At 38.9% G+C, this 19,883-nt stretch overlaps 1 protein-coding gene across 3 annotated transcripts in view; it reads right to left on the reverse strand.

Annotated features, from left to right (window-relative positions):
* The window catches only part of LOC124795345 (piwi-like protein Siwi), a 119,366-nt gene that overhangs the window by 84,823 nt on the left and 14,660 nt on the right, over positions 1-19,883 (reverse strand). For all 3 annotated transcript variants that reach the window (XM_047259335.1, XM_047259334.1, XM_047259333.1), the window contains exon 2: positions 2,589-2,826. In XM_047259335.1, coding sequence (XP_047115291.1) covers positions 2,589-2,825 — 237 coding nt within the window. In that variant the 5' untranslated portion in view covers position 2,826. The remainder of the gene's footprint in view (positions 1-2,588; positions 2,827-19,883) is intronic.

Here is a 19,883-nt window from a genome sequence, read left to right on the forward strand (position 1 = left end):
ATATTGCTCCCTCCTATGTATATCTCGCGAAGACACCATGAGGATAAAATCAGAGAGATTAGAGCCCACACAGAGGCATACCGACAATCCTTTCCGTGAACAATACGGAACTGGAATAGAAGGGAGAACCGATACGAGATACTCAAGGTACCCTCCGCCACACACCATCGGGTGGCTTGCGGAGTATGGATGTTGATGTAGATCTAAAAGTAGTAGTACGAGATTTTTATATAAATTTGGAATCGTCATATTCTACCCTAATTTGTGTGATGTCCCTGTTTCTTCTCTTTCCTCGTTCTAACAAGCAATCTTGTCATGACTAATTCTGGAACTATTCCTGCCTTTGTCAAAACTTATTCGCCAGTTAACTTCACTAATCCTGCCGGAATCACCAGTTTAGTTATCCCTGATTATACATTTTTATGTTCATACAAACCATTTTCCGCACTACTTCCAGAGTGGAACTTCCGCAGCTGCTAAACGGGGACTGTACAACTGGCCCTTTCTAGTGTGCCAATCTGGCCAAAAATTTGACGAAATTTAATTTTCCTGGATACACAGAGAAGATAATACGTAATCTTTCTTACCTGTTATTCCTGCTAGTCGTTTATTTCCACTCTGGTAGTCTGAATCTATGGATTTGCCTAGTAATTATAACAATGCTGACCATTTGCAAACTCAATCAAACACTTAATCAGACAACGATTGGTGTTCACTCATTCGGCTTTACTCTGCTCAGCTTGTATAGCCCGGTACCCTTTTGCCTGCATCATGTACACTATGCTCGCATTCAAAAATCAACTTATGATTTTTTTTTGATTTTTTTACCGTGAAACCAAACTGCTGATGTCACCGGTCCCTAGGCTTACACACTACTTAATCTAACTTACGCTAAGAACAACACATATACCCATGCCTGAGGGAGGATTCGAACATCCGACATGGCACCCGCGCGAACCGTGACAAGTCGCCCCAGACCGCACGGTTACCCCGTGCGGCTTATGATTCATTCAGAAATCAACTTCCAAACTGTGCTCAAAACCTAACAGGGATGCGCATCAAAATCATATGACTAATCGATAGACCAACATGCGCTGAATGCTAGGCACTTCATGAAACTACATTTTTTTCTCATCAAGAATATGAATCTCTAGAGGAACCAGCATGGTCGCCCATACAGTTGATGCAGTGAGAGGATGGGGGTGGACAATCACCCGCATGGGCATCCCTGCCACAAGTAACACATTGGCTGTATTGGAACACGAATGGCTGGTATGATTAAACCTCTGACACCGATAGCAACGCATAGGGTTGGGGATGCAAGAGCGAACTGAAATTATTTCATATCTCGCTTTAATGCTGGATGGAAGTTGCACTCTGTCAAACGTCAGAAGAGAGTGCGGGTCACTACCAATTCCCTTTAAACCCTTTTCATTACTCTATGTATGGCCGTAACTCCCAGATCAGACAGGTAATTTTGAATGTCCTCATTTGATAATCCATCGAGTGATTTGATATAAACCACCCCGCACAATGGTGAGTTTAACGTACGGACAGGGATGGTGTGTAGCAGTGTAGTTCAAATAAATTTCTGTGCCTGGAGGTCACTGTCTGTTTATAATGATACGGTGTCATTTTGTAACTGGGAACAAGACTTTACAGGACCTGCAATTGCATCAAAGGGGTTTACTGTTGAGAAGTCTTGACCTTCGTTGGACTGAGAAACAACTAGGAACTTCAACACAGAGAAGAATTTTCTGTGGCTGAGACTTATCTAGGTTTCTTTTGTGGGCATAAGTTTTAGAAGTAGAAGAGACCATTGTGAAAGTATCCCCCATGATTACCGGCGTCTCTGATGGCACACTACTTCCTAGTGGAGGCCCTCTCTGAAAGTACTACCGCCTTAAGTTATTATCGACACCTCAGGTCACACCTCCGGAGGAACAGACGGAGAGACCAATCGGCACATTCAGAGTCAAACACTCCACGATTCAAGAAATTCATCGCGCATTTTCACAGGTAACAATTCATCTTGCATTAAAGGAAATTTACTTTGAAACTAACACTTTTTATACCACCATTCACAATATTTTCCCACAACCTGTTAGAAATGTAGACAGCTGTGATGTCTTACTCATCGAAAGCAGTTTGTTGTTACAAAGTATTGTGCGGTCTTCATCCCAAAGATTTTGACACACTTTGCTGTTGGCAGATGCTTGTATGTCCACTGTGGCTTGTAGTAGTACATGGTCCATTTTCTTTACAACTGAAGTTTTATTTAGGTGTTATTCTCTCGTTTATGTCTTTATTGCTGCAGTATTAGTCCGCAGCAGCAAGCTAAAGTGAAAGTCTTGGTTAGAGTATCACTTCTTACCAGACAAAATTATGAAAATTTGACTGAAAATCAAAACAATGTAAAATTCATGTAATTCTAAAAAGTTCCCCGCCGAAAAAATTCCCACATTTTACTGGATTTACCAAATGTCCTGGGGCATATACATCCTGGAGGAAGAGAAAACAAACACCTGAAATCAAACCATTTACAGTACAGTTCAATAATAGACAGGAGGCATCGATATTCTACTTACTCCAGTTTCAGGGGGAGTGAATGTTTCAGGTGGCTGCACAGGGCCTTCCCCAGGGCGCCTAGCATGCATGGTTGCAGCAGCTCTAGCCGCTCTACCAATACCAGGCTGAGAAGGTGCTGGTTGTGGAGGCCCTTCACCTGGGCCACGTGCCTGCTGCATCCTTCCCACACCTTCTTGTGGCTGTGTCTGGCCCCTTGCCCTTCCTCGGGCCCTTCCACGTCTCCCAGTACCTTCCATCCTGAGGAAAGTATATATTCACTATTTTAAGCACAAAATTATGTTCAAGTAACACAAATATCAGTTATGAAACGTAACTGTAAAAACTCATTCATTACTGTCAGACATCAATACTATGTCATAAAAAATACTGAAACCTTTTTCAGTCCACAGATATGTAGTGTTAAAATGTTTATATCTACAAACATCTAATGTGAGAGTAAAACTAACATTTAAAAGCATTTGGCCCAAACCTCACTGAATTGGCCTTCAGATCTGAATCAATGAACTTTTCACGTTGTTCATTGGCCAACAGGTGGTGGCAAATACCTTCCCCCCCCCCCCCCCCCCCCCCACACACACACACACACACACACACACTAAAATTAGAAAGATCAAATGCACATTAAAATGTTTGGAATCCATTCCATGCCACGTGGTCTCGACATTCCTGCAAAACCATCATGGATTTTGATGAAATTTTGTACAAACATTCGCATGTGTTCCCAATAAATGTAAATGAAGTTTCACAATCACTAATTCAATACCTTCAGAGACATAGTCATTTGTTAGACACCATAACGCAGCTACCAACAGGACACCCTTGAGTTTTCAGGAAATTTGAGACATGATAGCTGTGGTAATTTTCCTTAAAAGAGAAAACTAATCTATCTTCTACAACTTTTTGCCCTCTCTTAATCAAAATAATGAAGTTTTGTCGAGCAATTTTCAAATGGATAATATGAAGCAAAGTTGGCCAAAAAAGTAAATTGTTTAGCTTTTTATATCTATAGAAATAACTGCCAGGTAACCCTGAAACATTGCACGTAATAACTTACCAATACAAGCCCTTACAATATAAAATTTCTAGCACACTGGACTCTTGTTCGGCAGGACGACGGTTCAAACCTGCCTCCGGCCATCCTGATTTAGGTTTTCCATCACTTTCCTAAATCACTTCAGGCAAATATTGGGACAGTTCCTTAGAAAGAACATGGCCAACTTCCTTACCCATCCTTCCCTAACCCAATTGGACCAATGACCTCACTGTTTTATCCCCTCCCTCAAATCTTCCCTAACCCAATTGGACCAATGACCTCACTGTTTTATCCCCTCCCTCAAATCAACCAACCTACTAATATAAAATTTCATTCTACCAGCTTTCCAATAGTTTACAAACTGAGGGCAAAGTTGATGATTTTCTACAAATCACCAATGGTCCACTTTTACACAAAGTCTTCTGTAAAATCTTTTAAAAACTTTTCACAAGAAAGACAATGTTCTAAAGAACCTAGAAACTAGATTTGGTTTTGCAATGTGGGCATATAAGGCCATACAAAATGACAAGTTGGAGGTGCATTGAAAATGGGATCATATTCCATTCGTACTCAAATCTGACATCTTTTCTTGTGTTCTACAATTGTTTTGTACTACCTGTGGAAGGCAATGTCAAAAGTCTTGATGACTAGGAGGGAGGTAAAGTCCAAATAACTAATAACTTAAAAAAAGAAATGGGGGTATATTGACACAACTCTGTGACATTTTTTCAGTCTGTTTTTCTGCTATAGCTTCACAATCAAACTGGTAATAAACTTCACAATAAATTTCTGTACTACCAAGATTGTGGCGAACATAGTAGTAAAATTATTGCGTAACAGCTGCAGCACACGTCATGTAAATAGCATTCAAGTTTTACACTACTGTTACATTGGGGTCATTCCACGTCAAATCAACAAATGAAACCATCGTTTTCAACCTTACCCTCTTGGATTTAAATGATATTAAGTATGCCTATAGTACTCATAAATAGTACTATAAATTAATTTTTTCACATTTTCCTGATAAAAAGTTACACAGTAATGGACTTTCAAAAGTTGAAAAGATGACAAATTTTTGACTCGCGGACCAATGTTGTTTTCTTTGTAAATCGTGTTCTAATTAAGCTAGAACAATAAAATTTACTTCATTGGAAAGCTCTTTTAAAAGAGCTTTTATATGATACCAATACAGGGAAACATTCCACGTGGGAAAAATATATCTAAAAACAAAGAAGCTGTAACTTACCAAACGAAAGTGTTGGTATGTTGATAGAGACAATAAAAATAAAAAACACACACACAAATTTCAAGCTTTCGCAACCCAAGGTTGCTTCATCAGGAAAGAGGAAAGGAGAGGGAAAGACGAAAGGATGTGGGTTTTAAGGGAGAGGGTAAGGAGTCATTCCAATCCCAGGAGTAGAAAGACTTACCTTAGGGGGGGAACCATTCCACGCGGGAAAAATATGTGTGTGTGTGTGTGTGTGTGTGTGTGTGTGTGTGTGTGTGTGTGTGTGTGTGTGTGTGTGTGAGCAAGTGTATACCTGTCCATTTTCCCCCCTAAGGTAAGTCTTTCCGCTCCCGGGACTGGAATGACTCCTTACCCTCTCCCTTAAAACCCACATCCTTTCATCTTTCCCTCTCCTTCCCTCTTTCCTGACGAAGCAACCATTGGTTGCGAAAGCTAGAATTTTGTGTGTATGTATGTGTGTGTTTGTGTTTCTATCGACCTGCCAGCGCTTTCGTATGGTAAGTCACATCGTATATATCCTTCACCTACACATCAACTCAGCCAATGAACACACCCGTCAACTCCTATCCTTAATAAAAGTCCTTAATCTTTCCTCTCCCACATCCACACCGGCTGTTCAGAGCATCCTCCTACAGGCCAAGCGTAAATTAGAACAGCATGCCACCCTCCACCTCAAAAAACTATCCAATCTCCTGGTTTCCCACCTCCGGAAAGGCAACTCACTCACCCTTCACAACCTTTCCAGCAAACCTCAACCTCCTCTCATTGCACACAAACAGTCTCTCCCATCTACTCAATCTCCCACTTCCAGCCCCACTCCCCCCAAAACCTCAAAATTCTAATCAACACAGTCTGGAACCACAACACCCTAATTCAGTAGTTAACCTTTCCTCCAAACCTCTCTCCCAATCTGAAACCTCTGTCCTATCCAAAGGCCTCACCTTCAGCTCCACTCCCAGATTCAACCAAACAGCCCTCGTCAAAGATTTACTGTCCTACACTCACACTCTCTGCTGGAAATATCACTTTGCCACGAAGAAAAATGATCCTAATCCCACTCCTAATGATCCAACTCCCCAAGACACCATCCAAATTGAACCCTGCCTGGAACAGTTCCGTCCTCTGTCACAGCGGGACCCACCTCCTCTTCCTCAAAATCACCCTCTCCAAACCTTCCAGGAATTTCTCACTTCCAGCCTTGCCTCTCAATCCTTCTTGAAAAACCTAAATCCTACTCCTAACATCACCATTGCTGAAGCCCAGGCTATCCATGATCTGAAGGCTGAACGATCCATCATCATTCTTCCGGTAAAAATGGAAATGTCGTGTGGCTAGGGCCTCCCGTCGGGTAGACCGTTCTGGACAAGGGTTCCACGACCGTGGTACTTGATCATGGGAGTATGTGGCCGAGGGACTGCGTCAGCTTTCAGACAACACTACACACGAAGTTTGCCAAGGTAATCCCATTCCTGATTCCAAGGAATCCTCAGAACCTTAGGCCCCCTACAAAACCTTTCACCTTACTATCAACCTCCTGACGCCACCGACATCCCACACCCCTACCTTCTACCTACTTCCTAAAATTCACAAACCCAATCATCCCGGCCGCCCCATTGTAGCTGGTTACCAAGCCCCCACAGAACATATCTCTGCCTACGTAGATCAACACCTTCAACCCATTACATGCAGTCTCCCATCCTTCATCAAAGACACCAACCACTTTATCGAATGCCTGGAATCCTTACCCAATCTGTTGCCCCCAGAAACCATCCTTCTAACAATTGATTCCACTTCCTTATACAGAAATATTCCACACGTCCAGGGCCTCGCTGCGATGGAGCACTTCCTTTCACGCCGATCACCTGCTACCCTACCTAAAACCTGTTTCCTCATTACCTTAGCCAGCTTCATTCCGACTCACAACTACTTCACTTTTGAAGGCCAGACATACCAACAATTAAAGGGAACGACCATGGGTACCAGGATGGCCCCCCCTCGTACGCCAACCTATTTATGGGTCACTTAGAGGAAGCCTTCTTGGTTACCCAAGCCTGCCAACCCAAAGTTTGGTACAGATTTATTGATGACATCTTCATGATCTGGACTCACTGTGAAGAAGAACTCCAGAATTTCCTCTCCAACCTCAACTCCTTTGGTTCCATCAGATTCACCTGGCCCTACTCCCAATCCCATGCCACTTTCCTTGACGTTGACCTCCATCTGTCCAGAGGCCAGCTTCACACATCCGTCCACATCACACCCACCAACAAGCAACAGTACCTACATTATGACAGCTGCCACCCATTCCATATCAAACGGTCCCTTCCATATAGCCTAGGTCTTCGTGGCAAACGATTCTGCTCCTGTCCTGAATCCCTGAACCATTACACCAACAACCTGAAAACAGCTTTCGCATCCCGCAACTACCCTCCCGACCTGGTACAGAAGCAAATAACCAGAGCCACTTCCTCATTCCCTCAAACCCAGAATCTCCCACAGAAGAACCCCAAAAGTGCCCCACTTGCGACAGGATACTTTCTGGGACTGGATCAGACTGAATGTGGCTCTCCAGCAGGGATACGACTTCCTCAAATCCTGCCCTGAAATGAGATCCATCCTTCATGAAATCCTCCCCACTCCACCGAGAGTGTCTTTCTGCCGTCCACCTAACCTTCGTAACCTCTTGGTTCACCCCTTTGAAATCCCCAAACCACCTTCCCTACCCTCTGGCTCCTACCCTTGTAACCACCCCCCCGGCATAAAACCTGTCATGCACCCTCCCCCCACCACCACCTACTGCAGTCCTGTAACCCGGAAGGTGTACACGATCAAAGGCAGAGCCACATGTGAAAGCAACCATGTGATTTACCAACTGACCTGCCTACACTGTGAAGATTTCTATGTGGGAATGACCAGCAACAAACTGTCCACTCGCATGAATGGACACAGGCAGACAGTGTTTGTTGGTAATGAGGATCACCCTGTGGCCAAACTGCCTCGGTGCACGGCCAGCACATCTTGGCACAGTGTTACACCGTCTGCATTATCTGGATAGTTCCCACTAACAACAACCTATCATAACTCAGGAGATGGGAACTTGCCCTTCAATATATCCTCTTTTCCCGTCACCCACCAGGCCTCAACCTCCGCTAATTTCAAGTTGCCGCCGCTCATACCTCACCTGTCATTCAACAACATCTTTGCCTCTGTACTTCCGCCTCGACTGACATCTCTGCCCAAACTCTTTACCTTTACTATGTCTGCTTGTGTCTGTATATGTGCGGATGGGATGGATATATGTGTGTGTGTGTGTGTGTGTGTGTGTGTGTGTGAACATACCAACGCTTTCGTTTGGTAAGTTACATCATCTATGTTTTTAGATATATTTTTCCCGTGTGGAATTTTTCTTGAAAAACTGTATTTTTAAAATTCTCAAAAAATATATGTGAAAGATACACTTTACATCCACATATTTTGAAAGTTTCAACTTTAGATGAACATGGGATCACTATCAAAAGCAATTTTATGTTTACCACAATTCTCCAAAATCACAGTCAGATAGGTGAATTTCTATTATTTTGCTACACATGAAAATATTACACTGTTAGATTTTGTTACATGGTCCACACATTGTACTTTTGAAACGAATAACTGCTTATTAAACTTTAGCACTAACTATTCATTAATAGCTGTAAAACCACAGGAAAAAAGAGAAAAGGAAGCTATCTCTCTTTTAAAGATTGTATATAAAATGATTCTTTGGTGTTACTATCTGCAATCTATTCAGTATTTTATCTCTGGTTAATATTTTCAGCAATTTTCACCTACTGTTGGAAGTGACCCACCCACACATTCTTTGTTGTAAGGCAGCTGTAGTGAAATTACGTGATTAACTCTGAAATGTGTTTTGAATCTAGCTTAAAGGTACTTTTGTACAAACCTCACAAGAGTCTGTAAGTTTGTATGCCTACAACCAGTTAATGTTTGCATACTATTAACATAATAAAATATATATATATATATTTTTTTTTACACGAAGTGAAAGAATAGAGAAGTAATATTGTGTAGTGTTAAATATAGAAAGCTGGGGCATTCAACTTCAAAAACATTTTTTTAAATTAGTTTGTTCACTTGAGAAATATAAAATGCCTAAAATTTCAGCTTTGTGCTGTAATCCATTTAATGAAAAGGGTCACAACAACCACAAGAAAAACTTACGGCCTGTTTCACAATGGATGATAGCAAGAAAACCTTCCTTAACTTTTTTATTTAAAGTGTGTGACAACCACCATAAAAAAATTGCACGAGTAGAAATTTGTGATACGTCTATCACAGAAAATGATGATGTACTGTATTCTGTGGTGAAACAAGAAAGCAAAAAGGTTTCATGTTATAGTGACGTACAAGACATTGCAGCAAGTGAGGCCTTAGAAAGGTTGAATGCTTCTTTGCAGTCCGTTGGTGAATCGCCAATTAAGAAGAAACAACTGTGTGAAGCAAAATATCCTTAGCAAAAACTAATTAAATTAACTTCAACAATTCAAACAAAGGTATTATTACTTCCTTCCGAAAAAGAAGAAGAGGTGCATGATCATGCAGAATCTGAGATGATCAGACAGCTAAAAGATAAATTTCTTACATGTACATCTCGAAGTAAACAGATGGAAATTCTTACCATTTTACCTAAAAGCTGGCGTGTTAAGAAGCTTCCAGATGAATTTAACTGTAACAAATTACATGGCTCAAAGAGTAAAAGATTTGGTGAAGGCCAAGGGAATTTTGTCTTCACTAAACCCAAAACCTGCAAAGACTCTTGATCAAACAACTGCTGATTTTGTTAGAAACTTTTGTTCTGATGAGATAAGCAGGGCAATGCCTGGGAAAAAAGATTTTGTGCTTGTGAGAGATAACGGAGATAAACTGCAAGTACAAAAACGGCTAGTTTTAAGTAATTTGAAAGAAATTTATGCGAACTTTAAAGACAACAACCCAGAGCTCCACATTGGATTTTCGAAGTTTGCAGACCTACATCCCAAAAGTTGTGTTTTAGCTGGAAGTAGTGGTACACATAAGTGTGTGTGTGTGTGTGTGTGTGTGTGTGTGTGTGTGTGTGTACTACCCATCAAAACTTCAAACTCATGCTGACTGGATGTTACATTCCTCAGCTGACGAAGGATGAAGATAATCTAATAAAACCTATTGCAAGAGTTGTATGTAACCCGTCATTATCTGCTTGTCATTTTGGTGAAAGTAAATTCTGCCCTGGCCCAGAAACATTTAAGATGTAGTTACAAGATTTGTTTAATACTAATGATATTGATAATATAACTTATCAGCAATGGGTTTCCGTTGATCACACTTCTATAGAAACAATCATAAAATCATCTGACAACTTTATTGATTGCTTTTTTGATAAATTAAAATTGCTTACACGACATTCATTTGTTGCTAGTCAACAATCAACCTTCCAAAAGAGACTGAGAAATGAACTTAAAGAAGGCGATGTCTTAGCGATCTGTGACTTTTCTGAGAATTACTCCTATGTCATCCAGGACGCAGTTCAAGGCTATCACTGGACAAACATGCAAGCAACAATTCATCCCATTGTTGCTTATTACAAGGGTGGGAACAAACTAGCACCCAAGTCTTGTAATCATATCAGAATGCCTAACACATGACACTGTTGCTGTACATTTGTTCCAATCGTACTTGTGGACTTCCTGACTGTTATACGCGGTAGAAAACCAAGAAAAATATATTATTTCTCTGAATGAGCAGCAGCTCATTATAAAAATAGGAAGAACTTTATCAACCTGTGCCATCATGAAGATGATTTCCAAACTGAAGCTGAATGGCATTTTTCAGCCACCTCGCATGGGAAGGGAGCTAGTGATGGTGTTGGTGGAACAGTTAAACAACTTGCACCTCAAGCAAGTCTGCAACGGCCATACAGTGATCAAATAATGATACCAAAACAACTTTATATGTTTGCCAAGGATAACATAGAAGGAATGAACTTTTAAGTATGCTACTAAAGAAGATCACAAAAATGAAGAAATGAAACATATGGAGAGATTTGAGAAATGCTGCAAAATTGTAGGGACACAAAAACTTCACACTTTTATTCCTTTTAACAAGGACAAAATAATAACAGAAGTGTATTCAAACAATGTTGACAGTAAAATTTAACTGGTGACAGTTACTGACATAAAAGGATATGTTGCTTGTGATTATAATTGACACTGGTGGTTAACCTGTGTACTTGAAAAAAAAAAAATCAGGAGAAGGATGAAATCACAGTTTCTTACATCCACATGGACCGTCAGCATCTTTTACATTTCCAAGTCATCCAGACATTCTTTCCATGAGCAGTAGGGAAGTAGTGGCAATCGTGAACCCTCAACTGCTACAGGGCGAACATGTAAGTTATCCAGTGCAGAAATGTTGATGTGTAACAGACTGACTGATTAGTTCAAAGTATGAAGAAGTGCACTAATAGGACGCCTATTTGTAAATAATAGTAATTACTAACTGAATTTAGGTCTGATCTCAGGTATTCATCTTTCTGTGTGTTTTTTTTTGCATTTATTAATTACAGAAGCATAAAACATATGTTCTTTTGTCAATTATAAGTTATTTTTAATTTCCACATTTTACAACAACATACAGCTGGTGAGAAGTAGGCCTAATATCTAAAATAAATTGGTTTTTTACGAATTTTTAAAGCACCACCCTTAATGTAAAATTTCTGTTGATAGTGATCTCATGCTCATCCAAAGTTGAAACTTCCAGAATATGTAGATGTAAAGTGTATCTTTCACATATACTTTTTGAGAATTTTAAAAATACAGTTTTTTCAAAATTCGGTAAATTGAACTGTTGTTTTTTTTTAACAATTTGTGTATATACAGGGTGTTACAAAAAGGTACGGCCAAACTTTCAGGAAACATTCCTCACACACAAAGAAAGAAAATGTGTTATGTGGACGTGTGTCCGGAAACGCTTACTTTCCATGTTTGAGCTCATTTTATTACTTCTCTTCAAATCACATTAATCATGGAATGGAAACACACAGCAACAGAACGTACCAGCGTGACTTCAAACACTTCGTTACAGGAAATGTTCAAAATGTCCTCCGTTAGCGAGGATACATGCATCCACCCTCCGTCGCATGGAATCCCTGATGCGCTTATGCAGCCATGGAGAATGGCGTATTGTATCACAGCCGTCCACAATACGAGCATGAAGAGTCTCTACATTTGGTACCGGGGTTGCGTAGACAAGAGCTTTCAAACGCCCACATAAATGAAAGTCAAGAGGTTGAGGTCAGGAGAGCTTGGAGGCCGTGGAATTGGTCCGCCTCTACCAATCCATCGGTCACCGAATTTGTTGTTGAGAAGCGTACGAACACTTCGACTGTAATGTGCAGGAGCTCCATCGTGCATGAACCACATGTGTCGTACTTGTAAAGGCACATGTTCTAGCAGCACAGGTAGAGTATCCCGTATGAAATCATGATAACATGCTCCATTGAGCGTAGGTGGGAGAACATGGGGCCCAATCAAGACATCACCAACAATGCCTGCCCAAACATTCACAGAAAATCTGTGTTGAAGACGTGATTCCACAATTGCATGCGGATTCTCGTCAGCCCACACATGTTGATTGTGAAAATTTACAATTTGATCACATTGGAATGAAGCCTCATCCGTAAAGAGAACATTTGCACTGAAATGAGGATTCACACATTGTTGGATGAACCATTCGCAGAAGTGTACCCGTGGAGGCCAATCAGCTGCTGATAGTGCCTGCACACGCCGTACATGGTACGGAAACATCAGATTCTCCCGTAGCACTCTCCATACAGTGACGTGGTCAACGTTACCTTGTACAGCAGCAACTTCTCTGACGCTGACATTAGGGTTATCGTCAACTGCACAAAGAATTGCCTTGTCCATTGCAGGTGTCCTCGTCGTTCTAGGTCTTCCCCAGTCGCGAGTCATAGGCTGGAATGTTCCGTGCTCCCTAAGATGCCGATCAATTGCTTCGAACGTATTCCTGTCGGGACACCTTCATTCTGGAAATCTGTCTCGATACAAATGTACCGCGCCACGGCCATTGCCCCGTGCTAATCCATACATCAAATGGGCATCTGCCAACTCCGCATTTGTGAACATTGCACTGACTGCAAAACCACGTTCATCATGAACACTAACCTGTTGATGCTACGTACTGATGCGCTTGATGCTAGTACTGTAGAGCAATGAGTCGCATGTCAACACAAGCACGAAGTCAACATTACCTTCCTTCAATTGAGCCAACTGGCAGTGAATTGAGGAAGTACAGCACAAACTGACGAAACTAAAATCAGCTCTAACATGGAAATTAAGCGTTTCCGGACACATGTCCACATAACATATTTTCTTTATTTGTGTGTGAGGAATGTTTCCTGAAAGTTTGGCCGTACCTTTTTGTAACACCCTGGCTATTAAACTAATGATGTTTGGTATCACATCAAAGCTCTTTAAAAGAGCTTTCCAATGAAGTAAATTTTATTGTTCTAGCTTAATTAGAGCACTAGTTGTAAAAAAAAACAGCATTGTTCTGAGAGTCAAAAATTTGACATCTTTTCAGTTTTTGAAGGTCCATTACTTTGTAACTTTTCGTCAGAAAAATGTGAAAAAATTAATTTGTGTCATGATTTATGAGTAATATATGCATACTTAATTTCAAAAAATCTGAGAGGGTCAGGTTGTAGCACTTGTTGATCTGACATGGAATTGCCCATTGTGTAAATTTTGGTCAAGTTCACAGCAGTCTCCCTGACATTTCTTTCGAATGGATGCACATTACAAAGAATTATTAGTACATCTTTAGTGTGTACGCTATTGATGTGTTAGTTGAATTCCAATTTAAGAGAGAGCATAATTTGTGTTGGCAACACCTTAATTTACCAATGAAAATATGTATAAATGTGTTGCTTGTCCATGGTAGTTTAACCGGGTTTGGTTCCTTTTAAAGGGAGAAAATCAACATCACGGAGGCCACTCCCGATAGCTGTGCAACAGCAGCCATGGGTGCATTTCTTTATCACAAGTTCCAAGCCTGATAAGGGTTTCCGGAGTTCCCAAGCTTGGCGAGACATTTCTAAAAGTGTAATGAGACCAAAGCTAGAAAATCTCTTTTAGAATCCTAATCTTGTAGTTATTTGAATTCTTTTTACAGGTTTCACTAATTTGCTGTAGACAGTTATTAAGAAAACAATACTGCCAGCCATATGATGTCACTGATGGGATCACTTGGGAAGAAATTTTGAAAAGATAGAAAGCAAAAAATTACACTTTTAAATTGTGATTGCCTAAAATTATTAGAGGCAAAAGAAAACTATTCTGTTATTAGATTCATTACTCCTTTCCATTTTTTATTAGAAAATTGTAGGGCTGATTGCTTTAGATATGCCTAAAAAACAAAAAAGACCACTTGTTTTTCTGACACATGCTCTTCCACTAGTCATCAGCACTTCCAAATATTTTCCACTAAGTGTACTAAACAATTACAGAACATAATAAAAGGTGTCACATTTAATACAAGTACCAGCAAAATATACGCCCATTTTCAATATAATGCCACCTTGTCATTTTTTAGGGTCCTACTTGTTTCCACTTCAAAACCAGATCCAGTTTTTTGGGTGGTTTAGAACACTGACTTTCTAACGAAAAATTTAAATGAGTTTGCAGAAGACTTTCTCACAAGTGAGCCAAAAATTGCCATTTTTGGGATGTTAAGAAAAATTGTCAACTTTGCCCTCAATTTCTCAACTACAGAAAGGCAGTAAGAGAACGAAATTTTAACATTATGAGACCTTGTATTGGTAAGTTATCACATTCAAAGTTTCAAGTTTACACTGCAATTACTTATGGGAATACAGAAAGCTAAACTCAATAATTTGTGTCAATTTGTTGAGCAACTTTGGTTCAAATTACCCACATGAAAATTGCTCAGCGAAACTTTATTATTTTGCTACAGAGAGCGAAACATTGTACAAGATGGCCTAGTTTCATTGCTTTCACAAAATTATTGCCAGAGACTTTATGTCTCAAAGTTGTTGAAAACTCATGGGTGTAGTGTTGACAGCTGCAGGGCGATTCATCTCAAATCATACAGGTCAAGACTAAATGTGTCACATCACAATTTCGAAGTTTGATGAAAAAAATATATGTTGAAGTTCCACATGGTAGTTCTCTGAAACTACAATGTTTTGATTTACTGATGATTTGTTAAAATGCCACAGACCTCTCTAAATGCTTGTGAAAATGTCAAGATGAAATGGAAAATTGAACAATTGTAATAAAGAAACCAAAAGTGATAGAAATCTGAATTTATTTTCAATAAATATTTATTCCCAATACTATGAGACATGATTAATACATGAAAATTTGTAACTTTTTGTGAATTTCAAAATCATGCTTTGAAAATATGAATTGTCATAGGACATTAACTATCTTGAGAACTAAAAGAGTGGAAGGACTGCTAACTGTCAGCTATGACCTTAATGCATGAAATTCTTGAACTGTCAAAATATTCGTGCATAAACGTGAAAGGATCTGAAATTTTTTGGTTATTTAGAAATTATTTTCTCCCAAACCCCCATCCTAAACGTTCTACAAATTTCATGGTACGTTGCTTGGTCATTGTACTTAACAGAATGTGCAATCAGAGTGGCAATAATGGTCTGTACAAGATGTGAGAAATTTTTTGGGTAGACCTAGCTCTACTCTCAAGGTAAAAAAAAAATTAAATTGATTGCTGATTTTAAGTAAATGTCAAGCAAAACTGATATTTCTGAATCAAAATAATTAAAACATTATAAGTAGGAAAACAATTCATAATTTCGTTTGAAAGAATATTATAACAAAAATGAAATAGAATATTTATACCCATTTTTCTTTTTTGATATTATCCGCAAATTATTATTATTATTATTATTATTATTATTATTATATTATCCGCAAGTTATTATTATTATTATTATCCGCAAATTATTATTATGTTATCCGCAAATTATTATTATGTTATCCACAAATTATTATTATGTTATCCACAAATTATTATTATGTTATCCACAAATTATTATTATGTTATCCACAAATTATTATTATGTTATCCACAAATTATTATTATGTTATCCACAAATTATTATTATGTTATCCACAAATTATTATTATGTTATCCACAAATTATTATTGTCTTTGTCATGATTTTACTTCTTCATGACCTATACGATTTAAAATTGCCAACAATGTAACAAATAACACTGCACTGTTGAAAAGTGTTCATTTCTTTTTTTCATCTGCTTCTCTTTGAAGCTGTATAGCCGAGCTGAATTTGCACATGGATGAGAATGGTCCAACAAGAGCAGTACTTGGGAAATGGAAACTGCACACTTATCTTTTGATGATTGCCATCTGAAAGCATTAACAGGACCATGAGGTGTCAAAGGAGACTATTATATCTTGCAGCTCAGTAGAGACACTTATCTGCCCCACCCACCACCGGCTGTCATTCACACAAGAAATGAAGTGGCTCACTACAAAGTCTTCGAATGTACACTGTGGTCTCTGCATTTCACACACAGCAACATGCTGCATTTCATGGAGAACCATTCTTGGAATGTATGTGCCACACCAGGATGCAATCAAGTAGTGACTTGATTGACTTCCTACCACAGGCTTTATAGCAAACCACTGTCCACTCTTCAAATGCAATTCCCTTAATGTACTTTCATTTAGAACTAAGAGTTTCATGTTTGGTACTAATGTTGATATCGTGTGTACATATCCAGTAGTATCTCTTGTACCATCAACAGCTTCATGCTGGAGAGTAAACCTTGTTACAAGATGTTTACAGTTACCTCCTACCCCATAGCATATACCTCCTACCCATTACATGCACTTTTCCATGACCTGTTGCTGAAAATTTTTGTCATAATTCCAAATGACCAAGATAAAGCTGAAAGCAGTTTTGAAGATGAGATGCTGCTCCATCAGTCACATACACATATTTATGAAATGCAGACCTCTAGATGTTATGTCATCAAATCATGCTGACAGCATAGCATGCACGTGCACTGTCACGAATGACATCTCTGACAATAGGAAAACAGTGTAATGTTCCAAGGAAGTGAACAACACACATTAATATTGATACCTGTGAAGTATGCCAGAGATAACTTTGAATTTCATTCCGCAAAACAACAGGTAAGTTCTCAGCAAAGTCAAAATGTGAAGAACTAACGTGTCAGTATTCTGGGACATGGCTGATTTTAAATCTGATGTTGCCTGTCTGAATCCTCCAGATACGATGGTGAGTGACTCCTTTCATGACCCAATGCCTAACCTCTGTAACAAATTTCTCTGGCTACTGTCTTCAACTCTCCTCCCTCCCACAATACACAGATTATTGTCATTGGCGGTACCCTGAAGGTGTAATGCTTCAACAGTCGTCACTTGAGCACCATCTCACATTTGCACCCTCATGCATCCAACATTTTTCTTGCGGCTCGACATATACACAGAAGCATCAGGTCCACCTCTTTGTACTTCTTTCCTGTGACACTGGTTATGGCAAAATAAGCAAGTTTCTAATTAATGCTGTAAACACATGTGCAGACTTCCTTCATTGGCTGGCATTTTACCCATTTTGGTGGTAAGGAGTAGAATTTTGTGAGACCCGCTTTTAAATACAGATTCTCCTTTTACATTGGGAGATATGCTTCTCTTATTGATCTTGTCATACATCTTTTTACCTTTATAACATTTTCACAATTTTCGCTAACAGAGAACATCAACCTTCTTAGGACTTTGCTGTAATCTTTGTCATCTTAGGTAAAATCCCAGAGTATCATCCTGCAATGGACACCCATAGTAAGAATCTGGGCATGACCAAATACCTTTCTGATTATTTTATGAGCTTCTGAAATCAAATAATGTGAAGAAGTGTGTATTCCTGTATCAGCTGCTTAGGGTAGCTACCTGGTTATCAGTGTCGGTAAACTGTACCTCCCACTTTCTTTTTACATGCTATTTTCTTCTTCTGCTAATTACTTTTCCTGGACGATCAAGGGGAGATATTCTAGGCACCACAGCAGAAGTGCTAACGTTCACCACATCAAGAACTTCACACTCAGGAATATAAAAATCATCATCAGTTTCACATTCGGGTGATGGTGATCATTCAGGTGGCTTGTAACAAAATTTCTTCTTGTGGTGAGTGTAGCAATTCCTGCGCAATGGATGTAATGCTAGTTCCGTTACCTGAGAACAAGATATTTCTGCAATACCTCTGACAGATTTCCAACAACTGTGAAATATTTTTCACTTTTCTTAAACACCACATTTTTGCATCTTCTTTCATAGTCCACATGCCTCACTCTTCCACTACTGTATTTTCTCACTGGCATTGTATCTAACAAAAAGTTCAAACCAAACATAAAACTCGATTCAGATTGGTTTATGTACAAGTTCTCACTCATTTGTTATAAACACAAAAGCTCTGAACTCAGTGTTGCCACCATACATATTTTACGTTAGAAATTCAGTGATGCAAAATTCTGAAATATGTACAATGTTGAAAAATTTAACACTTCACACAGAAAAATACTGCCCACTGTGTTTACACTAAACAGTGTAACATATTAACCAAACAATATTTTGTGTAGTTCTCAAAAGTTTTCGGGTGAGGGTTTTCAAGTAAATAATTCATACAAACTCATAAAAGTGCAGTTTTTTACATTTTTAGTAAACAGATAGCTGGAGCACAGAAGATGCTGTTTATAATTACATCACTAGTATCTAATACTATGACAGAAAAGATGGTATTCTGTGAGTTTTCAAATCAGAGGAAAAAAAAATTTAAGCGGAAAAATTAACTCAAATTTCATATTTTCATCTTTTTAACGCAAAACATCTGCCAGGTCTCCATTACTTTTGGCTTATTAGCTATATTTTTTGTTTTCTACTGTTTTAAAAATTGTTTACAAAATATACATTTTGCAAAGAGCCGCACCATTTACAAAAATTAAGGTAAAATGAAAATACTTTATTTCTTTAACACTTATGATACAGATGTCTAATATATAATTTTTCCAGAGAAATTCATGACCGTGAGTTTACATGACCTGTATGATTTGAGATAAAATCACCTTCCACCATGTGGTCAAACAAATGACCATCTCTGCAAGTATTGCACTAGTAATTGTGAAATCTTACCAACATTTATGGGACCATGTGCAAATGTTCACAAAAATTTGAGAAAAATTTGTGAAGGTCATGTGGGAATTGCCTCTTGGCAAGCAATGGCCCATCAACATTAGCCCATGTGCCCAATAGACAGTAGTTAAGTTTCATGATCTATTCAGAATTTTTGGAGGCAGTCATTTGATTGACCCCATAACACAGCTTAAACAGTGTGTGTGCGCGAGGTTTTGGCAACTCGGATAATATCTCCATCAACATTATCTTGAAGGAACCAAAACTGAGGTTTCATATACAACTCATTGCACTCTACTACTAGGAGTAATAAAAATATTTCATGAGCAGTTTTCATATAGATAATTTAAAGTGAAGTCAGGCAAAATAATAGCCACATGAAAAAGTGACGTTTAGATTTTTACGTCTCCGGAACTAAGTGTTTAATAATCACAAAACTTTGTCATAACTAGACCGCAGATTTTAGGTAAAAACCTATTTTGTTCCCGAGTTCCTATTTGCATAAAAATAGGTATTTATGCGTTTCATGACTATTTACACTTAATAGCGTTAATTCTATATGGCCTAAAAAAGCCTATTTCAACGTTAGTACCTATTTTTGCCTATTTCGGTTTTAATATCCTAAAAAGTGCCCATTTCATCATATAAGATAGTGGCTCCAAGTTTTTCCACACTATATGACAGATGAAAAAAATATTTTCTGTCCAGCACGCAGCAAGGTGGCTAGTTGATATGCACTCATGCT

The sequence above is a fragment of the Schistocerca piceifrons genome, chromosome 4, assembly GCF_021461385.2.
Source record: "Schistocerca piceifrons isolate TAMUIC-IGC-003096 chromosome 4, iqSchPice1.1, whole genome shotgun sequence".
NCBI lineage: Eukaryota > Metazoa > Arthropoda > Insecta > Orthoptera > Acrididae > Schistocerca > Schistocerca piceifrons.